Below are 19845 nucleotides of genomic sequence, written 5' to 3'. Positions count from 1 at the left end.
GAGTGTTGTGGCTTGGAGCATAGATGTGTTTATGAATTACATGAGGGGGTTGAAGTTTTGTAAAAATGAGACTAAATTATAGGCCAGTTGTTATGAAATGATCTGTACCATCCACGCATTTTATAGATGTTGCTCGTCGAAGCGTATCACACACTGAAAACCTTACGTGGTCAATACTTCGTATTTATTATGAAAAACTTTCTGAATAATGTTTAATATAGCGTAGTTATATCAAATGAATGTGTATTTGTAACAATATTTCCCAACCTGTCATTTTTATGAGGCATTTACTTTCAGCTAATACAAACATACCCAACAGAAAACAACTCCTATGGTCCTACTCCAAGAATAAAACGAAACTGAATTTTGACTCCGTGTTCGACAATCGTCACCTGAAAAGAGTAAAGGCTCGACTTTCACCTCTTACAGCCATCCTTTTTTATCGACGTCCGTCGTACATACATTATAACCAGCACCTTAATACATAAAAGGTACATCTTATGATTAACAAAAAGTGTAGGGTCACACAAACTACACAGTAGATAGTAACATGCCATAACAACACATCCTAGTAACTGGTAATAGTTACAATTATGGAGAGGAAAAAAGATAAACAGTAGCAGAAGTATTAACTTTTCCCTCTGAGAAGACTCTCCATGCGTGGCTACCGACAATAGCTGTATGGATAGTAGTCGCAATACAGTATATAGCTACAGACCGATATTCAATTATTGGTAGCCTCTACAAACGTTAGCATTCAATATGGTTTGTTAATACACTGACAGTGCTGCAGCCATATGGATTCTGTGTCGACGTCATCATGCCATTACGACCGCATACAGAGGACATCATCTTCCCAGTATTTGCAATTAAAAATATAGTTTCATTTACGAGTACATAGACGCACAGAGCACATCGCTGTGTTCCAGTTAGATTTATCTGAGTTGGCTGTGCTGAGAAAGAAATAGACCCAATGGCCCTGCTTAATCTTACGAACGAGCTGACATGCTGTTCGCGGTTCTATTAACACAAAAAAGTGATTTAAATTACCACCTTGAGATGAGTAGCACGATCATGTTGTGAAATCTCTTACACCTTTTCTGTAAAGGTGACGGAGGACGTTACCGTGCTGGAAGCGTGTCCTCATGCTGGGTATCAGTTGCGGCCTACTATTCGCACACTCTTTGGGGACATTCGGGGCGATGATAATGGGGGGATGATTGAAATGAAAGTACTCGAACGACACTGACCGCTTCCTTCGTTGCCAATTCAGCCGGACTCTCTTAGCAGACAGTGCTAAGTTTAGCACGTTGTCGTCCTTTGCGTATGAAAGCAGACGTGACATTCGGAGTCAACGACACACGAAACTAAATTCAGCACAGCGAAGACAACATAGAATGACGACAGTGTCAAATTACACTGCACTGTACACTGAAGTGACAGAAATTGTGTTATAGCGCTATGCACCTATCAGATGGCACCAGAATCGCGTGCACAAGATATAAAAGGGCAGCGCATTGGTAGAGCTGTCATTTTTACGCAGGTGATTCCTGTAAAGAAATGTCAAATGTGATTATGGTTGCAGGACGGGAATTGGAGCTAGACGATTAGGACATTCCAAATCGGAAATGGTGAGGGAATTCAGTATTCCAAAGTGTCAAAAGAGTGCAGAGAATACCAAATTTCAGTGGCCGATGGCCTGCACTTAATGACCAAGAGCAGCGCCATTTGCGCAGAGTTGACAATGCTCACAGATAACGAACACTGCTTGAAATAACCACAGAAGTCGATGTGGTGGTACGACGAACGTTTCCGTTAGGACAGAGAGGCGAAATTTGCCAAGGCCTGGTCATAAGTCCCGATTTCAGTTAGTAACAGCTGAAAGTAGGGTCCGGCTGTGGCACAGATTCCAAGAAGCCACGGACTCAGGTTGTCAAAGAAGCAGTGTGCAAGCTGGTGGCGGCTCCATAAAGATGTGGGCTGTGTTTACGTGGAATGGACTGGGTCCTCTGGTCCTACTGAATCGATCATTAACTGTAAATGGTTATGTTCGGCTACTTGGAGACCTTTGCTGCCATTCATGTACCGCATGTTCCCAAACAGCGATGGGATTTTTGTGGATGACAATGCGCCATGCCATCGGGCCACAATTCTTCCCCTATTGGTTTGAAGAACGTTCTGAACAATTCGAACGAATGATTTGGCCATGCATATGGCCCAACATGGAACATTATCCAGAGGTAAGGTCACAAAATCCTGCACTGACAACACTCCCGCAATTATGGACCGTTATGGAGGCAGCACGGCGCAGTATTTCAGCAGGGTACTTCGAACGACTTGTGGAGTCCTTGCCACATCAAGATGCTAAATTGCGCTGGGCAAAATGAGGTTGGACACGACATTAGGAGGTATCCTTTGACTTTTTTAATCTCAGTGTGTACTCGGTTAATGTTGTTGACAACGCAAAACAATTCAGTATCGGACTGAAGTCGCACACAGTCTTGTGACTATTTGTTGATTAGTCTCGTCAGGCAGCGCTGTTTTCTTAGTGGAGGCGATTAGTGCTACATGCCTCTGCATGCTCCTCTTGGATGGAGCACCTTTTTCAAATGGCTCTAAGCACTGAAGGTCTTAACATCTGAGGTCATCAGTCACCTAGACTTTGAACTACTTAAACCTAAGTAACCTAAGGACATCACACACATCCATGCCCGAGGTAGGACTCGAGCCTGCGACCGTAGCAGCTGCGCGGTTCCGGACTGAAGTGCCTAGAACCGCTCTGCCACAGTGGCCGGCGGGAGCACCTTGTAGATTATAAAACAGTGCCTCCGTGCCGTCGTATTCATTCCTACTTTTGTCTGCATGCGTTACATACTGACGTCCTGATTTGGTGCGTCGAAGTGAAATCAGTCACAGCATGTGCTTGCTAATACGCGGCCAGCTGTCATTAGTTGCTTCGATAGTGGAAGGACCAGGCAGTGGAGATACTGAATTTTGTTCGTAACAATAACACAAGTTTCGTAGTGCTGCGATAAGGAAAGGTAACATTTTTGATAATGCAATTACAAAGATCAACTACTTTAATACAACAAGCCCTCTGCCTAGCAACACGTTGGGAGACAAGAATCAAACCCCAACGCCAACCACTGCTCTCACGCGCCACAGCGTACACAGGTCGGGTGAGGCAACCATTGGACACTTGTAACACATGTATGCAAAGGTATCTTAAAACACGTATAGAAATGTGGAGACACGGGGCAACTCACGCTGTTGATATACAAAATAATTTAAAAAGAAAAGGAAATGAGTTGCCCACGAATGAGATAGCACCCACTTTTACAAAAACTCAGTGTTATGGTGATAACGTACAGTGAAATCGATGCTCTTCCTTAAAATAACATTAAAGGACTAAACTCAAATAACAGGCGGAAGCCAAATATGTAAGGTAACTCCACACATCTATGGATAAATGTATACAGAATGATAGTTTAGTAACGCCCAGTACAATTTACAAGTGAACAATAACCTCTTAATGCTGCCACAATTTGCTGAGCAAGCACCAGAACATAATTCGTGAAGTGTCTCGTCAATATTTGAAATACAATAATAACACAATTTGAATGAATCTTAGAAACAATTATTAAACACTGGAAACAAGAATTTAACTCATTAACAAACGTGCATCACGAGTGATTGTGCCATACTGTTGATCAGAACACTTTAGAATTAGTACTCGTTTGTCAAACAGCACTTAGGGCCGCAGGTTTAGGGGACTGACATAAGGGAGCACTTCTGAAAAATTACTAAATGTCTCTAACACAATATGCACGTCAAAACTAGATGCCAAGCCATAATTCCTTCATTTCGGTTCTCACTGCTGTTTCCTTTCCCTGATACTTGCTGCCCACACGACCTCCTGTCTGCGCCTCGGCTGACTGGGCGCTGCTGACCTGATGTACGCAGGGCCACGCTGCAACATCAGCTCAGGCTGTGTACCCGTGACAGACAGAGAACCTCCTGCCTCGGCTGGTAAAGGGCGGACTGCCCGAACGGTCGTCACCCTGCTGCTCCGCTTGGCCAACTGCACTCTGCTCTCTCGCTCCACACGCCCAGCGTTTTTGCAGAATATGGGTAGCGAAACCCGAACTCTCTCCGAAGAAGCGGCATAGGACAATGGCAGACTTCTCTTCAAGCGAGCATGTCCTATACTGGCCTCACACGCTCTTAGGTTTCCCGTCACACTTAAAGATCTTGGAGCGCTCTAAGTGCGTCCTCTAGCAGCGAACTCTCTCGGGAATAAGATCTGTGGAGGCTAACGTGACGTATCGCATGGCACACATGAGAATCTTCAAAATAACAGCAGTTCAAGTATGTTCTGCTCTACGTTCCTTAGATGAACGTGGTTGTTTTTCTGCATTTCTGGGACGTTGAGAGCTAAGGGTTTACTCGTAGTAAGTACATGATCAAGACGTTGTTCAGTCCAAGCGGCTTGAGGAACTAGTATGATGGCTACCGCCTCTGTGGTAAACACTGACGTTTCTAAGGAAGAAAGTATGACTATTGTACTTGCAGATCATAACACAGGTAGGATCTTCTACGATGTTTGCCTTCATATTGAGCCAGGTGGCGCGGTGATAAGGCATTGTTCTATCATCTGGGAGGACACTGGTTGAAATCCCTGTCCAGTGTTCAAGATTTAGGCTTCCCGTGGTATCTTTCAACTGCTTAACATAAAATGTTCCATCCTCGCTTCATGTGCCTGATGAGATATTTCGATCCTTTAGTGAATATTTTAATTGCTTGTGGCCACTGCATTTACTTGATGATACGAATATATTGTTGATAGTCGTAGTATATGAATGAGAGTTCTGGCTCAAAAAGCACATTGATTCAAATTTATAGAATGTAAACCAGGATTCTGGTTTCGCCACATCCCCCAAACAAAAATTAGTCTACACAAGCAAAACAAAATTTTCATTTCACTAAAAAAATTTTTTTGCTGGATTTAGACATAAAGAAATAGATTGTTTTTATTTAACTCAAACATATTCAAAACTACAAAAACAATTAGTTAGAAACGATTTTAATTTTTAAAATATTTTTAGACAAGATGAAGCTAAATTAAATCACATTTATCATGAATTTCTTGGTGGAGATTTAAAGACTGACAAATTTAAATAAATAAGTAGTAAATGTTGAAATAAAGAAGAATTTGGTTTATTATGATAGATATGACAAGGAACATTAATAATTGTAAATATAAAGAAAAGATTAGGAAACTTTTAAACATTGAATATAAACATTGAACTTATATATTAAATGTAAATATTGAACATAACACTGAGCACAAAATAAAAATGAATATTGTATTTTTTTATCCTTAATAAATAATTGGAGAATACGATCCAGGAGTTGCTAGAAAAGGTAGACGAAATAGAAGAGTAAAGGAACAATTAAAACAAGAGTTAAAGAAGTGGAAAAAACAATCAAGAAAAGAATGTGAAGAATTAAAGAAAGATCAAGCAATTATCGATACAATTGTAAACCTTAATCAAGGAATTAATGTTTTAAAAGCAGCTGAAGGAAGTAGAGAACATAAAATGAAAATGATTCCGTAAAATCGTCATTATTTAGAAGAACTTAACGATATACAATCAATTCCACCATAGGGTTGACTGTAATCCTGCTAAGTATAACTAGACAATGAGTGAATTGGAAATAAAAAAATTGTTATAGAACTATAAAAAAGAATGTTAAAACTGAAGATGTAAAAAAATAAACATAATTGAATAAATGTTAGAATTTATAAATCATAGAGAAGATAACGTTTTTGGATTCAGACCTGTTAGTACTTTTAAATGTATTGTTGAGTTACCAGTAGAATTCAATGCTAATAGTATAAAAGTTAGTAAAAAAAGAATATGGAGGAACAGATGGATCATATAACTAAACAAAAATAACTATGGATAATTTAGGAGCAGAATTTGATTCTCTTGACTTACAAAATTATGATAGAATTTTATTCGACTCAAATGCAGCATATAATGAAAATAATCCAAATAAAATTAAACCAAGCTATGGAAATAAACAGAATTATTTGATAAAACCAATTGTTGAAGAACATTTTCCTAGTTTTTCAGAATCTAATCATGGTGACTCATTTGGTAAATTTGGTGAAGGTTTAGTAAAAAAAATATTCCAAAACACCAATCGAATATGTTTGGATGGATGATACCAGTCAATTAATTGACAGATTAGCAGTAATACATGGAGAAGAATTAACTGTAAGTAAAAATTATCATAATGAAAATGTGCAAATAACTCAAATGTTTACTAATAAATCTAATGGTTGTATTATTAATGAGCCTAAAGGAATTCCTTATTTAATCACATTTTTGAATAATTTACATCACACATTTTAGAAAAGTGAAAAATGTGTAAAAGAATTAGTTAATACTTTAATTAATAAATTACCAGTTGAACTGCATCCTACAGGCTATCGGTTCTGCGGTCAGGGATCCAAGATAGAAGAAAGGTTAGCTAGAGGATATCAAGGAATTAATCCGTTAAACCTTCGATTTTTTATTCCAAGTTTGTCACTGATTCACACTTTATTTCTTAGGCAAAGGTTTTCATTATTTGGGTTTATGTGGAACCCATTTGTTTGATACTCAGATGGATGTTCTTCAGTGGTCGGACACTGATGGGAACCTTTTCATGTATAAGACTTATCACCTATAATCTGAACGCAGCCTGCAATTGAAGACAGCTCATAATTTGGTCCCGGAAATACACTAATAGGCTTACTTGATCAAGACATAGCAGTTTGGCGTCTAGAGGAACCATCACTTGCAGAAGACTCAGAAGTTTTGAGAAGAAAAGAACCGATATTTGAAAAAGCCACAGTATTAGTGTTCTTGTCCAAAGGAATATCAGTAGTAACCTCAGCCGCAGTATAGTCTGCAACGGTCACCACGTTAGGGTCTACAGGAAATACTCCGTACTTTGTGAAGCCATCGTCGTTGGAACGGCTGTGCGAAGAAACGTTTCACCCAAGAGTGCCCTTGTTGGAACTGTGTGACAGCTCTTCGATTATTGCGAAGAAGTTTTTCACAAGCTTGTGTGTCTTAGAAGATTTTAACAGGAGACATGAATGCCATAGCCAAAGGTTGGTGCTTGTGGTTACAGTGTGGGTGAAATCACACAATAGTTGTATGATTTTCTCAGGATTTATCAATGAAACCTATGTTTTTAGTATAGGTGGAGTGACCATCTAAGATTAGTAGAACTGGATCTTGAGAAGTTGTTTTTGGATGTTTTAAGAATGTTGAAACCAATCCAACAAAGTTCACGCTCACTGCATTCACCCGCTGGGCGTGGGGTGGGGGGGCATGCAAAGTCGACAGCAGATCTCTACCAGCATAAGTTGTGACTCCGACTTGTCTTCCATTGAGAGCGCTGGCCGGAGTGGCCGTGCGGTTCTAGGGGCTACAGTCTGGAACCGAGCAACCTGCCTCGGATATGGATGTGTGTGATGTCCTTAGGTTAGTTAGGTTTAATTAGTTCTAAGTTCTAGGTGACTGATGATCTCAGAAGTTAAGTCGCATAGTGCTCAGAGCCATTTGAACCATTTTTTTTCCTTTGAGAGCAAACACTTTTCTGTTCTTGGACTGAACTGTCAGAAGATATGTTTCATCTACATTATGAATACGATAAGCGGGAGATGAAATCTTTTATCTTGCAATGTTTTAAGGATATAAAAAGAACTTATCGTTCACCTTGTTAAACGCTTGTGCTCTAGCCCTAGAGTTAGATTCTGGCTTCCTAAGACTTATATTACGATGCCGTTCTCTAAAGCATGCCACTCAGTCTTTGCCTACCATTTCAGACTCTTTGTTGATACGATTTGGGATTTGTTACGCTCTGCCAACCGGAATTGTAACCGCCGCAGGTCATTCATTGTAACTGCGTAAACTGCTTTTCCATTTCAAAAATCGTAATTAAGGATTTCTTCCTCTTGTGCTTCACTGAACACATCTCGTAAGCTGCCCATAACCTTTTAACTGCCAACTGCATCTCTACTTTTATTTAGAAATCTTCGTTTTATCGTGTTATGTGGAATATTGAATTTCTTTGGTGCTTGTTATCATTCTTTGCTACTTCAGTCGCCTTTTACATCGCAACAGGGTCGCATGTTCGTTGCTCTGTTTTGTGAATGTATTTTCTTGGCTAAACTTTTGCAAACCCTTGAAGAAAAACAGAATAGTGGATATTAGTTCTCTGTATAAAACGATTTGCAATGTTTTAATTTCAATTGTTGTGTTGCACAAAAATATGGAATTAGCTAGTTGTCATTGGGAAAAACAGACTGAAAATGAATTGTCAAGAATAGTGACGAGCCGTCGGGAAAAGCAGCCAAAAAAAGTGTCCCGTGATATCATAAAAATCTGTTTCTCTACACAAAAGTGAAGCAACTGAAGTAATATGAGTGACTTACCTTACATTAACAGATCAGGAAAGATAAACGTGTTCAAAGAATGATAAGGAGCAAGCTTCCTTTGTCAGTGTCTTTGACAACTCTAATGGTGTCGATTACAGCTACTCTGGCCATTTCAATGTAGGTAGCAGCGCTGCTGAAGACGTCATACAAACAATGGCCACTTTTCCCAACCAGACCACTTTACCCTTCTTTCCCCTACAAGTGCTGCACCTAAAACACCTATTTGGAACTATATACGAGTCCTTCTTCGACATTATCTAATCTTCAGCGACTCGATTTCTGAAAGGAAGTCTAAACTGAACAGTGATTTTTCATCTCAATATATATCAAATAACTATGTTTGTTGACTTCTCATTTTGTTTAGAAAGAGATTTTTTAAATTGGAGGCTTTTTTCTGTACAGAAATAAATATTTCCTAAGAAGTAAATTTCAATTGTGTACTTACCTCATTACCACTGCGAGCACTTCCGGAGGAGAAATGCTGTTCCACATCTTGATTTCTTTATGATGGAAATGAATTCGTAAAATTGACAGCAATTTCTTTCTGATATCCTGGATAAATTAACAAACTTTGTATTGTCCTATCCGCAGCCTCTCATATAGTCTTACTGAAGGCACCAAATTTGAATCAGCCTTGCAAGTGAGGATGTACGCAACACTTTCTACGTCGGCGCTGGTTGTTTTTGTGAAAGCTATAGAGTTCAACGAGGCTGCTAACATCAGTATTACCAATACTACTGCTCTTCTGCACAGAACTGGACTGCAGTATTTTCGGCGCGCCTGCCATCTCGGTGGACGTGGCCGGCCGTTGTTCTACCGGCCTGCAAAAAAGCCGGTCCGCCTAAATTGTTGTTATGGACAAGGGCCCTAAGTTGTCAGGACGGATCGTGAGTCGTGCTTGGGTAGCTCAGTTGGTAAAGCGCTTACTGAGGGATGCAAACGCCCTGTTTGGTCCGGCACAGTTTTAACCTGACAGGAAGTTTTATATCAGCATTCTCCGCTGCAGAGTGAAAAAAATTCATTCTGTAAACATCCCCAGGCTGTGGCTTAGCCACTTCTCCGCAGTATCCTTTCTTCCAGGAGTGCTAGTACCACAAGTTTCGTGGGAGAACGTCCGTAATGTCTGAAAGGTAGGAGATGAGGTACTGGCGGAAGTAAAGCTGTGAGGTCTTGACTCGTCTTGGGTTGCTCAGTTGGTAGAACACGTCATCCCGAAACAGAAAGGATTTTATCTGTCAAAGAGTTCAACACAGAACTTTATTTACCATATAACTCCGTAACTGAAGAATTAGCAGTATCCAGGACATGTACTGAGACTTACACTTTCCTCTGCGGTTTATGAAGAAAGACAGTCGGGTTTACTTTACACAATAAGAATATGTTTGATTATGAGCATGACTAATTGTATGTAACGTTAACTATAATGCTGATACTTTGTTGATTCATCAGTAAGCAGTGCGAACACACAGGCAGGCTGATGTACCACGGAAGGCACTTGCTATACTTCACGTTGCAGCTACTTGTTGCAAATTCCCATTGCAGTCAGTGCTGGTGTGTGGATGGTTACCTCCTTCGCCAGGGTGCTTACAAACTACATCATCTTAGTTAAACACGAACACAATTAGGACTGCAACAACCATGGAAACTGGAAAGAAACAAGAAGTAAATTATTAACTGACATTTTCTCGGTTTCAGTGTATAATGCGGTTGGCTTCTACGCCATCTTATTTAATAACACCATACCACCTGCAAACATTTTATACCATTTATAAGTACTTACCTATCTGCATAATGCATAAGGACCGGCGTATTTTCCTCAAAATCTGTAGTTTGTATTGTAGTAGTCTAAAGTATCAGTATCAAACTAAAGTAGCAGTACCAAACTATCAGTTACAATTTTCTTCCTGTTCTGCAAAATAATTTTTTTCATTGACTAAACCATGATTTTTCGGTAGACTTCTGTTTGACGTAAATTTGTTAGTGTGAAAAACAGTTATCATGTAATGTGACGACTTAAATGTGTTGTATTTTCATTCACCTCATCTCTCCAGTTCAGATATGTGACTAGTTGCCAAAAATACTCAGAACCATCTTATTAACTACTTCTGAGCATCCTGATTAGTCTTAATAATGAACATAAGCAACTACATGTCATGGTCTGAGAGGCCACCGAGTCTTGGTTCAGTGACTTAAATTTGTTTTTAATTAGATAGTTCTGTAAACATATTGTCTGCTGCACTAGCTATCCTAGTTGGAAAGTTTACACTTGCAATTAAAATCAATAATGATATTAGTGGCCGCAATAAAATCTTACTTGAAAAGTTTAAAAAGTATGGTAAATTTATGACAACCACTATTTCATTTTTTCTTTTTTTACGGTTGTGGGTAAATATAGATTTAAAATGGTTTGTGAACAGATTAAAATTTTCTGAAACTGCTTAGCGTAAAAGTTTTGAAATTCTACCTCCACACAAATGATTTCAGACGTTTCTCTCAGGAATACTGATTAATATTAATGTTCTTAAATGTGTGATATCTTCTGCTGAATGTTGCTGCAACTTTTTTCTCCATGTTTGCTGTGCAGCAGTGAGATGCCAAATAAATCCTGCAACACTTAAAATACACTGCCGAATAAAATGCAACACCACAAGCACTGTGTACAGTGTTAGTGGTTTGTTTATCACGGCGATTGACTATCAGATGACACTCAGGAGGCCTATTTGTGCACCGTTTTGGCTCTGGAGGTTGTAACTATGCTGGGTTTGGAAGTGAACTGTGGTTGCAACATTAATTATGGGATACAATCATGCCCCACCGACATGTACGCACTCTTGTTGAAAAGCTTTAGCCATTTGAATGGGGTCCCACTGTGAGCCTGTTGGAAGCTGGATGGACTAATCGACGGAAAGCTGCATATGTTGGGCCCAGTGTATCGGAGGAGTGTCGCTGCTTTCAGCAGTGGCTAGTGGAACATTCTCAGACCCGTAGACCGGGTTCTGGATGTCCGCACAGTACTGACGCACGTAAAGGTCGGTGCACTGTGCATAAAAAATCATCTAAAGGCGAAATCTGTGCACATGTTGCAGCCGATATTTCATTAGGTACCATTGGAAACCGTTTACTTCAAGCAGTGTTTGGATCATGTGTGCATCTAGTCAGGCTACCACTGACGCTACGACACTGCGCCTGCTCTGGCGTCCGGAAAGAGTTGATTGCAGAATGGAACTGCGTTCTTTTGTCTTCAGTATTGAGCGTTGGTTGTGTCTGTATGCGAGTAACGACCCTACACGTGTATGGAGCAAACCAGGTGACCTGACCATTCCAGAGTGCAATCGTCCACAACACACAGGTCCCAGCCCAGACTTCACTGTCGCGGGCCATCAGTTACAACGCACAGTCACATTTGGCATTTCTGCATGGTGAAATAAGTAGTGCCCCCTACAATGCAGTGGCTGTTATGACCGAGTTACTGCCATGTCGTGGACAGGTAGGTGATGTACTTTTCCAGCAGCATAATGCGTGTCCACTGTAATAATTGATTATTCCTTGCTGCTGTAGTGTTAACTTGATGCTGTGAGAAAGGAGGACAGGCCTTACAAGGTGCGGAAGCAGAGACGATGCTGAGGGCAGACGAAACTAGGAGAGATATTGTTAAGCGAAGTAAACCGTAAGGGGAGAGTTTTGCGAAAATGCAGACGCCCCCAGAAGCGGTCCCTGGGCGTTAGTTACTCTTCAAGGAATTAACATGTAACTTCATATATTGTCTAGACGCTGTAGCAGGTTGTCACCATAGAACTTTGTAACCAACAGGCACGTACTAGTGTATAAAGCCAGCTTGATACCAGCCCTGAGAACAGCAACGTCAGTAGGCTGACAAGGGATAGAAAGAGAGCGGAAACACCAAAAACTGTTGACCTAGCAGTCCTTACTACGGAGAGGCCGAGGAGCGGGGCTAAATGACGTATAACAATAATGTTGCAAGCCTTATTTGGCAGAGCAGTTACGTTTAGCTTTCAGGTGAACAATGTTGATACCAAATTCGGACTTAGTGCAATTGCATTAACGTCCCAGCTTTAGGAGCAGTAGAGGGGACATACGCCGGCCGCGGTGGTCTCGCGGTTCTAGGCGCTCAGTCCGGAACCGCGCGACTGCTACGGTTGCAGGTTCGAATCCTGCCTCGGGCATGGATGTGTGTGATGTCCTTAGGTTAGTTAGGTTTAAGTAGTTCTAAGTTCTAGGGGACTGATGATCATAGCTGTTAAGTCCCATAGTGCTCAGAGCCATTTGAACCATTTAGAGGGGACATAACTAAACCGTGATTGGCAGGCACCTGCAAGAGACCTACGGGACTGGCTGGGTGGCTTTAAGTGGGAAAAACAGTGCCCCCACGCGTCTCTTTAAACCCCTAGATTCCGCATTTGCGTGGAGTTCTCAGTCAGACGATCTGGGCGCCGAATCCGCGTCCGTCGACTCCAGTCTTGGTCCAGCTCCGCGTAAGTCTGCTCTCTCTCTTTCTCTTTTTGAGTGCCTCAGTGAACATTGTCACATTCAGTATGTTTTGATTTGCAACTAAGTTGTTGCCTTAAGATGCTGCTAATGTTTTCTACTGTGGTTAGCATCCACTCCTGGGACTTCTGCACTGGTTTCTGTTGTAACAGTGTTATTCATGCTTTTTCTAACGCTAGAACTAGCCTCCAGTGTATTAGTTACTCCTGTCTGGAATAAACAACTATTTCAAAACCCTGTTCGTCCAACAGTCTCCACAACGAGTTCCCTACTGAGTCTCATCACCTGCATTTTTAGCAAATGCCTGTATTAGTGTTGGTTCAGATAGAAGAAAACAATCAAATGACTTCACTGTGAATTGTCCTTCTGCCTTCTGCTCTGTACCGCTCGGGAGCGCAGACTGGCCAGTAACCCCTTTTTCCCTCTCCCACCTAAGCCAGGATATGACACCACATACGGATACTGTGGTGCAAAGTGCAGTTCGTGGTGTACAACAACTGCTCTGGGCAGCGAGATCACCACACCTTCGCCAATTTAGAACGTGTGGGACATATGAAGAAACTTACTCGTTTTTTAGAGCCTACATGAACCACTGCCTAATTGCAACAAAAGGCCCAAGATGTTTGGGCCAGCACGATGCAGTTCGGTACCTTTATGGTCGTTTGCTTGCGGGAATAGACTCCTGCGTTGTTGCCTGGCGGGAGGAGGAGGGGGGGGATGGGTACACTGCGTACTGATGCGACTGTTTGGACATGTTTTACTGTGAGATGTGTGCTTCCTTTGATCTGAATTCCTCAATGATGAACTTCGGATTTGTCTGAAAGGACAGACACCTCGCATTCATATAAATATTTTCATCCGTCCAGTAGATTGACACACACAGCCCATGATGTTTATTTTGAAGGAGACAAACTTCACCATAAGATTCATCCAAAATACCTTGGAATCATGATACATACAATATTTTTGTTTTAAGGAGCACTTGATACGAACATCTACTGAGGTGAAAAGCAGAAACGACATTTTCCAGAAACTGCGTTGAACTACATGCGGATCGTCATCAGACACTCTTCGATTGTCAGAACACGGTTTAGTACACCCAACAACTGGCTCAACAGTTCATATGTAAAAAAGGTAGACGTACGACTTAACGAAGGCACGCGTATCGTTAGTGTCTATGCGATGTACTCCCGCATACTCCCCTATCTTGAGCCACATTCCACCTCCTGAACAGGAAAGCGATGTGAATACAACAAGACTGCTGATAACCTCGCCCCTCCTGTACTGAACGTTGTGTTCTCTGCGGAGCGAAAAAGATTAAGATCTAGACATCCATTTGTTATCATGGCCAGGACTCTTAGAGAAATTGAGTTCAGTACCACCGATGAATGAAAACGCTACTGGCAAAAAAACTGTACACCACAACGGCTGAAACTGCTGCAAATCTCGGAAAAACATCTGGATTTGGAAAGCTTCGGGCAGTTTGTTCGACCATGAACCACGTTCGAACTGACCACGGAAGATGGGTAAACACTCTCCACAAATGGGGTAAATCTTCATCGCCATCTTGTGACTGTGGTGCAGAACGACGGTCAGTTGCTCCTGTTCTATCAACATGTACTGCAAGTGCCTACAAGGGCCAATCCGATGATTTCCTGACGACACGACTGGAGTGATAAATTACATAAAAGACCTTGGTACTCGTCTATAGCTGTTTTCATGTGTGTTATGTTACGCTGGAAAGCTGTGTTCAAATGTTGGCATTTAAGTTTAGTAAACTTGTTTATGAATAGCTATTCTTGTCACTCAGAAACTCATAATGTATGCCATACGATAATTGGTAAATAAATGTTACTCAATGTATCCACGTGATCTTCAGTATTCTTCTGTTGCATCACAGTTCTAAAGCATCTGTTCTCTTCTTGCTTGTACTGATTATCGGCCACGTTTCGCTGCCGTACAAGGCTACACTTAAGACAATTCCTTTCAGGAAAGTTTTCCTAACTCTTAAATTTACACTCAGTGTTAATAAAACTCTCATTTGAAGAAATGCTTTTCGGATGCTATTACCAACACTCATTTTATGTCCTCTTTACAACGGCCATCGTCAATTACGTTTCTGCCTAAACAGCAAAACCCACCTACGGGTTTTAGTGTCTCATTTTTTAGGGTCAGAATACCTGTTTTCATTCGACTACGCACCATTTCCCTTGTTTTACTTGAGTAGATCTGATAAATACCAACCATTACCTTCTCTCTGACAAAACTACTATGTCATCAGCAAACCTCGAAGTTTTTATTTCTTCTCATTCAACTTTAATTCCTTTTTCAAATTTCTGCCTGGTTACTTTTAATGCTTGCTTTATGTACATGTTGAGTACCGTGGGGTGCATAGTCAACTAAAATGTCTCATTCGCTTCTCCACTGCTCCTTCCTTTCCTCACCCTTAAACTCTTATAACTACAATCCGTTTTTTTAATAATACCTCTGTCCCTTTATCTTATCTCTGATTCTTTCATAATTTCAAAGAGCGTATTGAAAGTAAACCTTCACCAAATATGTTTTTTCTAAATCTCAAAATGGCATAAACGTGAGTCTGTCTGTCTTCAAACTATCTTCTGGGATAAGTCGTGGAGTCGGTATTGATCTGGGATAAGTCGTGGAGTCAGTATTGATTCGCATGTTCCTACCTTTATCTGGAACGAAAACTTATTTTCTTCCAGGTCGACATCTACCAGTGGTTTCATTCTACACCATATAAACTTGTAAAATAGATATACGGGAACAGAAACGCACGTACTTACACACTACACGCAGAGTAGCTCCAGCTCACATTAAAAGTGAAAAAGGTAGGTACAGATCGTGAATGATTATTGCTAACATGTCATCATGTAAAAAATGTAACTCATATAGAGAAACACACGAATGAAAGAAAACAAACTAACACAGAATGACCGTAACACAAGAAAAGCACTAACACTGCAGTGCCTTGTAGGACGAGGGAGATTTCTGTCCATTATGAGAGCTACCAATTCTGTGATGGATGGCTTAATTACAACAACAGGTCGCAAACAGATGATGCTGGTATCCGTAACAACGACGTCTCCATCTCCTGTAGGATTGGCTGTGAAACCACCCAGCTACCATCTTATTTTCTACTCTCACTGAAGACTTTAGTTTATAAATTTCTACCTGCACAACTTTTTCGTTAAATTCAAAAACTAAAAATATTCCGCAGTACAGAAAACGCTTCTCTGAGAGAGGCTGGCACAACTCCATGCTGTGGGACATGGTCAATGACGAAGTGAGCGGCATGTATGGACTGGCTGGGAGACCACCATAACCCATGGAATTGCTTAGACATTAGAAAAATAAATAAAAAAATAAATATCGGCAGCAGTGAAAAAAATTGACAGTCAGTCCTCTGTAATTCACTAAAATAGATTCATCTGATATCACAAGACTATGTCTACTATACTACTGGCCAGTACAATTGCTACACCAAGAAGAAATGCAGATGATTAAACGGGTATTCATTGGACAAATATATTATACTAGAACTGACTTGTGATTACATTTTGACGCATTTTGGGTGCATAGATCCTGAGAAATCAGTACCCAGAACAACCACCTCTGGCCGTAATAACGGCCTTGATACGCCTGGGCATTGAGTCAAAGAGAGCTTGGATGGCGTGTAGAGGTACAGCTGCCCATGCAGCTTCAACACGATACTACAGTTCATCAAGAGTAGTGACTTGCGTACTGTGACGAGCCACTTGCTCGGCCACCACTGACCAGACATTTTCAATTGGTGAGAGATCTGGCCAGGGCAGCAGTCGAACATTTTCTGTATCGAGAAAGGACCGTACAGGACCTGCAACATGCGGTCGTGCATTATCGTGCTGAAATGTAGGGTTTCGCAGGGATCGAATGAAGGGTACAGCCACGGGTCGTAACACATCTGAAATATAGCGTCCACTGTTCAAAGTGCCATCAATGCGAACAATCCGAAAAAATGACGTTTTGCCATTCGTGCACCCAGGTTCGTCGTTGAGTACACCATCGCAGGCGCTCCTGTCTGTGATGCAGCGTCAAGGGTAACCGCAGCCATGGTCACCGAGTTGATAGTCCATGCTGCTGCAAACGTCGTCGAACTGATCGTGCAGATGGTTATTCTCTTGCAAATGTCCCCATCTGTTAATTCAGGGATCGAGACGTGGCTGCACGATCCGTTACAGCCATGCAGATAAGATGTCATCTCGACTGCTAGTGATACGAGACCGTTGGGATCCTGTACGGAGTTCCGTATTACCCTCCTGAACCCACCGATTCCATATTCTGCTAACCGTCATTGGATCTCGACCAACGCGAGCAGCAATGTCGCGATACGATAAACCGCAATCGCGATAGGCTACAATCCGACAAACAACGTTTCACCAGGCAACGCCGGTCAACTGCTGTTTGTTTATGAGAAATCGGTTGGAAACTTTCCTGATGTCAGCACGTTGTAGGCGTCACCACCGGCGCCAACCTTGTGTGAATGCTCTGAAAAGCTAATCATTTGCATATCACAGCATCTTCTTCCTGTCGGTTAAATTTGGCGTCTGTAGCACGTCATCTTCGTGGTGTAGCGATTTTAATGGCCAGTAGTGTAATGAATCGAGACCTAAGCTTGGAGTGAATCATAACTTACGCACAGAACTACAAAGGTTTTGTTAAAAAAAAGAAGCAGTATACGGATATATCCATCATACATACTCTGTACAGTTAGGAGCAAAGGTTTCATTAACATTTCATAAATGTTCAATTTTCCCTGAACCAAATGCACGCGCAAACATAAACACAATAGCCAAACCCGTACCCCACTTTTGTAAGTGTGTCTGCATTAACTCCATCCAGAACTGCTCTTGCAATGCGTCGCCGAATTCACTTACCGAGAGATTCGGTGGGTTTTGTAATACAATAAAAAGTGTTCCCTCGTTCTATAAAGTCTTTAAGTTACAGTCATTCGGAATAGGCAATCTGACCTGCACATTTCATTTCAGGTTTCCGGAGAAGCATGGAAGGAGATAGCGTTACAAATCTTGAACTTAAACTGTAGGAAACCTCAAATTTTTCACTATCGAACAAAATCATACAAAAAAGGAGGCGCACTTATGAGTTGCATCAACTTGCTCTGATTTCTCCCAGAACAAGAGGTAGTAACTTATTTTGTTTATCTGTTTCTGTCAGTGGCAAAGGTACCAGAACTAGACAGAGTAACACAGTTTGTCTCGTTGTGTCTGTGGCATATGTTCCAGAGCAACAAAGACATTTTGTTTTGTTTTTCTCCTTCCGTTGGCGACAAATGTAAAAGAACAAAAGGAAGTAAGAGATATTGTTTTTCTCCTTCCGCCGGTGACAATTGTACCAGAGCAAGAGGGAGTAACATATTTTGTTTTTCTCCTTTCGCTAATGACAAACGTATCATAAAAAGAGGGAGTAATGTATTTCGGTTTTCTCCTTCCGTCGGTGACAAATGTAATAGAACACGAGGGAGTAGCATATTCTGTTTTTCTTCTTCCGGCTGTGACATATACTCAAGAACAAGAGGGAAAAAAATATTTTTTTCTCCTACTATCATTGACAAGTGTACCAGAACAATAGAGAGTAACATACTTAGATTCTCTCGTTCTGTCGGTGACAAATGAAAATTAGTCGGCAGCACAGATATTCGTAGTAGGTTCCTGCTCAAGCGACCACCTAATCGACATCAAAATAAACATAAATAAAAAAATAATTAGACGACACTACAAGAATGAAAGTAAGCTGGTCTTGTAACCTCGCAGACGGGGAAGGTGCTGACGAACGTAGCAAAACCGTATGAACTTTACTTCCATTCCAATGTTGACAGAGCTCATTGATAAGAAATGTTCTTACATGCGTGTGTCAGAGCAGTGGTGCTCTGACCTTTTGAAATATGAAACTTTCTGACCACTTTGTTCTTGCGTTAAAGCCGTTCCTACTCGAACCACATTTGGTAAGAAACGAGCGAGCCTGCAAGCGCGTTTTGCCATGGATAAACAGACTGTACAATTCGAGAAATACAAATGGCGCGAAGGCAAAGATTTTAGCTTCGATGCGTAAGGTTAAATTCGCCCCAAACTTCTCTCTTCATTCTTATAGAATAACTAGCTTTTGGCAATTGCATAAATCATTTTGAAACATCTTGTGTGTACTTATGCAGAAAATGTATGCTATTTCGTTTAATTAAATGAAATTGAAGTCTGACTGAATAGAGATCAGAGGGCTGGGCATGCAGAAGCTTGAGCCTCAGAACTTTTAATACACTCCTGGAAATTGAAATAAGAACACCGTGAATTCATTGTCCCAGGAAGGGGAAACTTTATTGACACATTCCTGGGGTCAGATACATCACATGATCACACTGACAGAACCACAGGCACATAGACACAGGCAACAGAGCATGCACAATGTCGGCACTAGTGCAGTGTATATCCACCTTTCGCAGCAATGCAGGCTGCTATTCTCCCATGGAGACTATCGTAGAGATGCTGGATGTAGTCCTGTGGAACGGCTTGCCATGCCATTTCCACCTGGCGCCTCAGTTGGACCAGCGTTCGTGCTGGACGTGCAGACCGCGTGAGACGACGCTTCATCCAGTCCCAAACATGCTCAATGGGGGACAGATCCGGAGATCTTGCTGGCCAGGGTAGTTGACTTACACCTTCTAGAGCACGTTGGGTGGCACGGGATACATGCGGACGTGCATTGTCCTGTTGGAACAGCAAGTTCCCTGGCCGGTCTAGGAATGGTAGAACGATGGGTTCGATGACGGT

At 41.4% G+C, this 19845-nt stretch overlaps 1 protein-coding gene across 1 annotated transcript in view; it reads right to left on the bottom strand.

The window, feature by feature from the left end:
• Positions 1 to 9737: 9737 nt before the first annotated feature.
• Positions 9738 to 19845, bottom strand: part of LOC124564815 (inter-alpha-trypsin inhibitor heavy chain H4-like) — a 208243-nt gene continuing 198135 nt past the window's right edge. The window contains exon 13 of the mRNA XM_047131013.1: positions 9738 to 10145. Coding sequence (XP_046986969.1) covers positions 10102 to 10145 — 44 coding nt within the window. The 3' untranslated portion in view covers positions 9738 to 10101. The remainder of the gene's footprint in view (positions 10146 to 19845) is intronic.

This window comes from Schistocerca americana, chromosome 1 (assembly GCF_021461395.2).
Source record: "Schistocerca americana isolate TAMUIC-IGC-003095 chromosome 1, iqSchAmer2.1, whole genome shotgun sequence".
Lineage (NCBI taxonomy): Eukaryota > Metazoa > Arthropoda > Insecta > Orthoptera > Acrididae > Schistocerca > Schistocerca americana.
The sequence above is the reverse complement of the archived record's forward strand: the minus strand, read 5'-3'. Positions and strand labels throughout refer to the sequence as shown.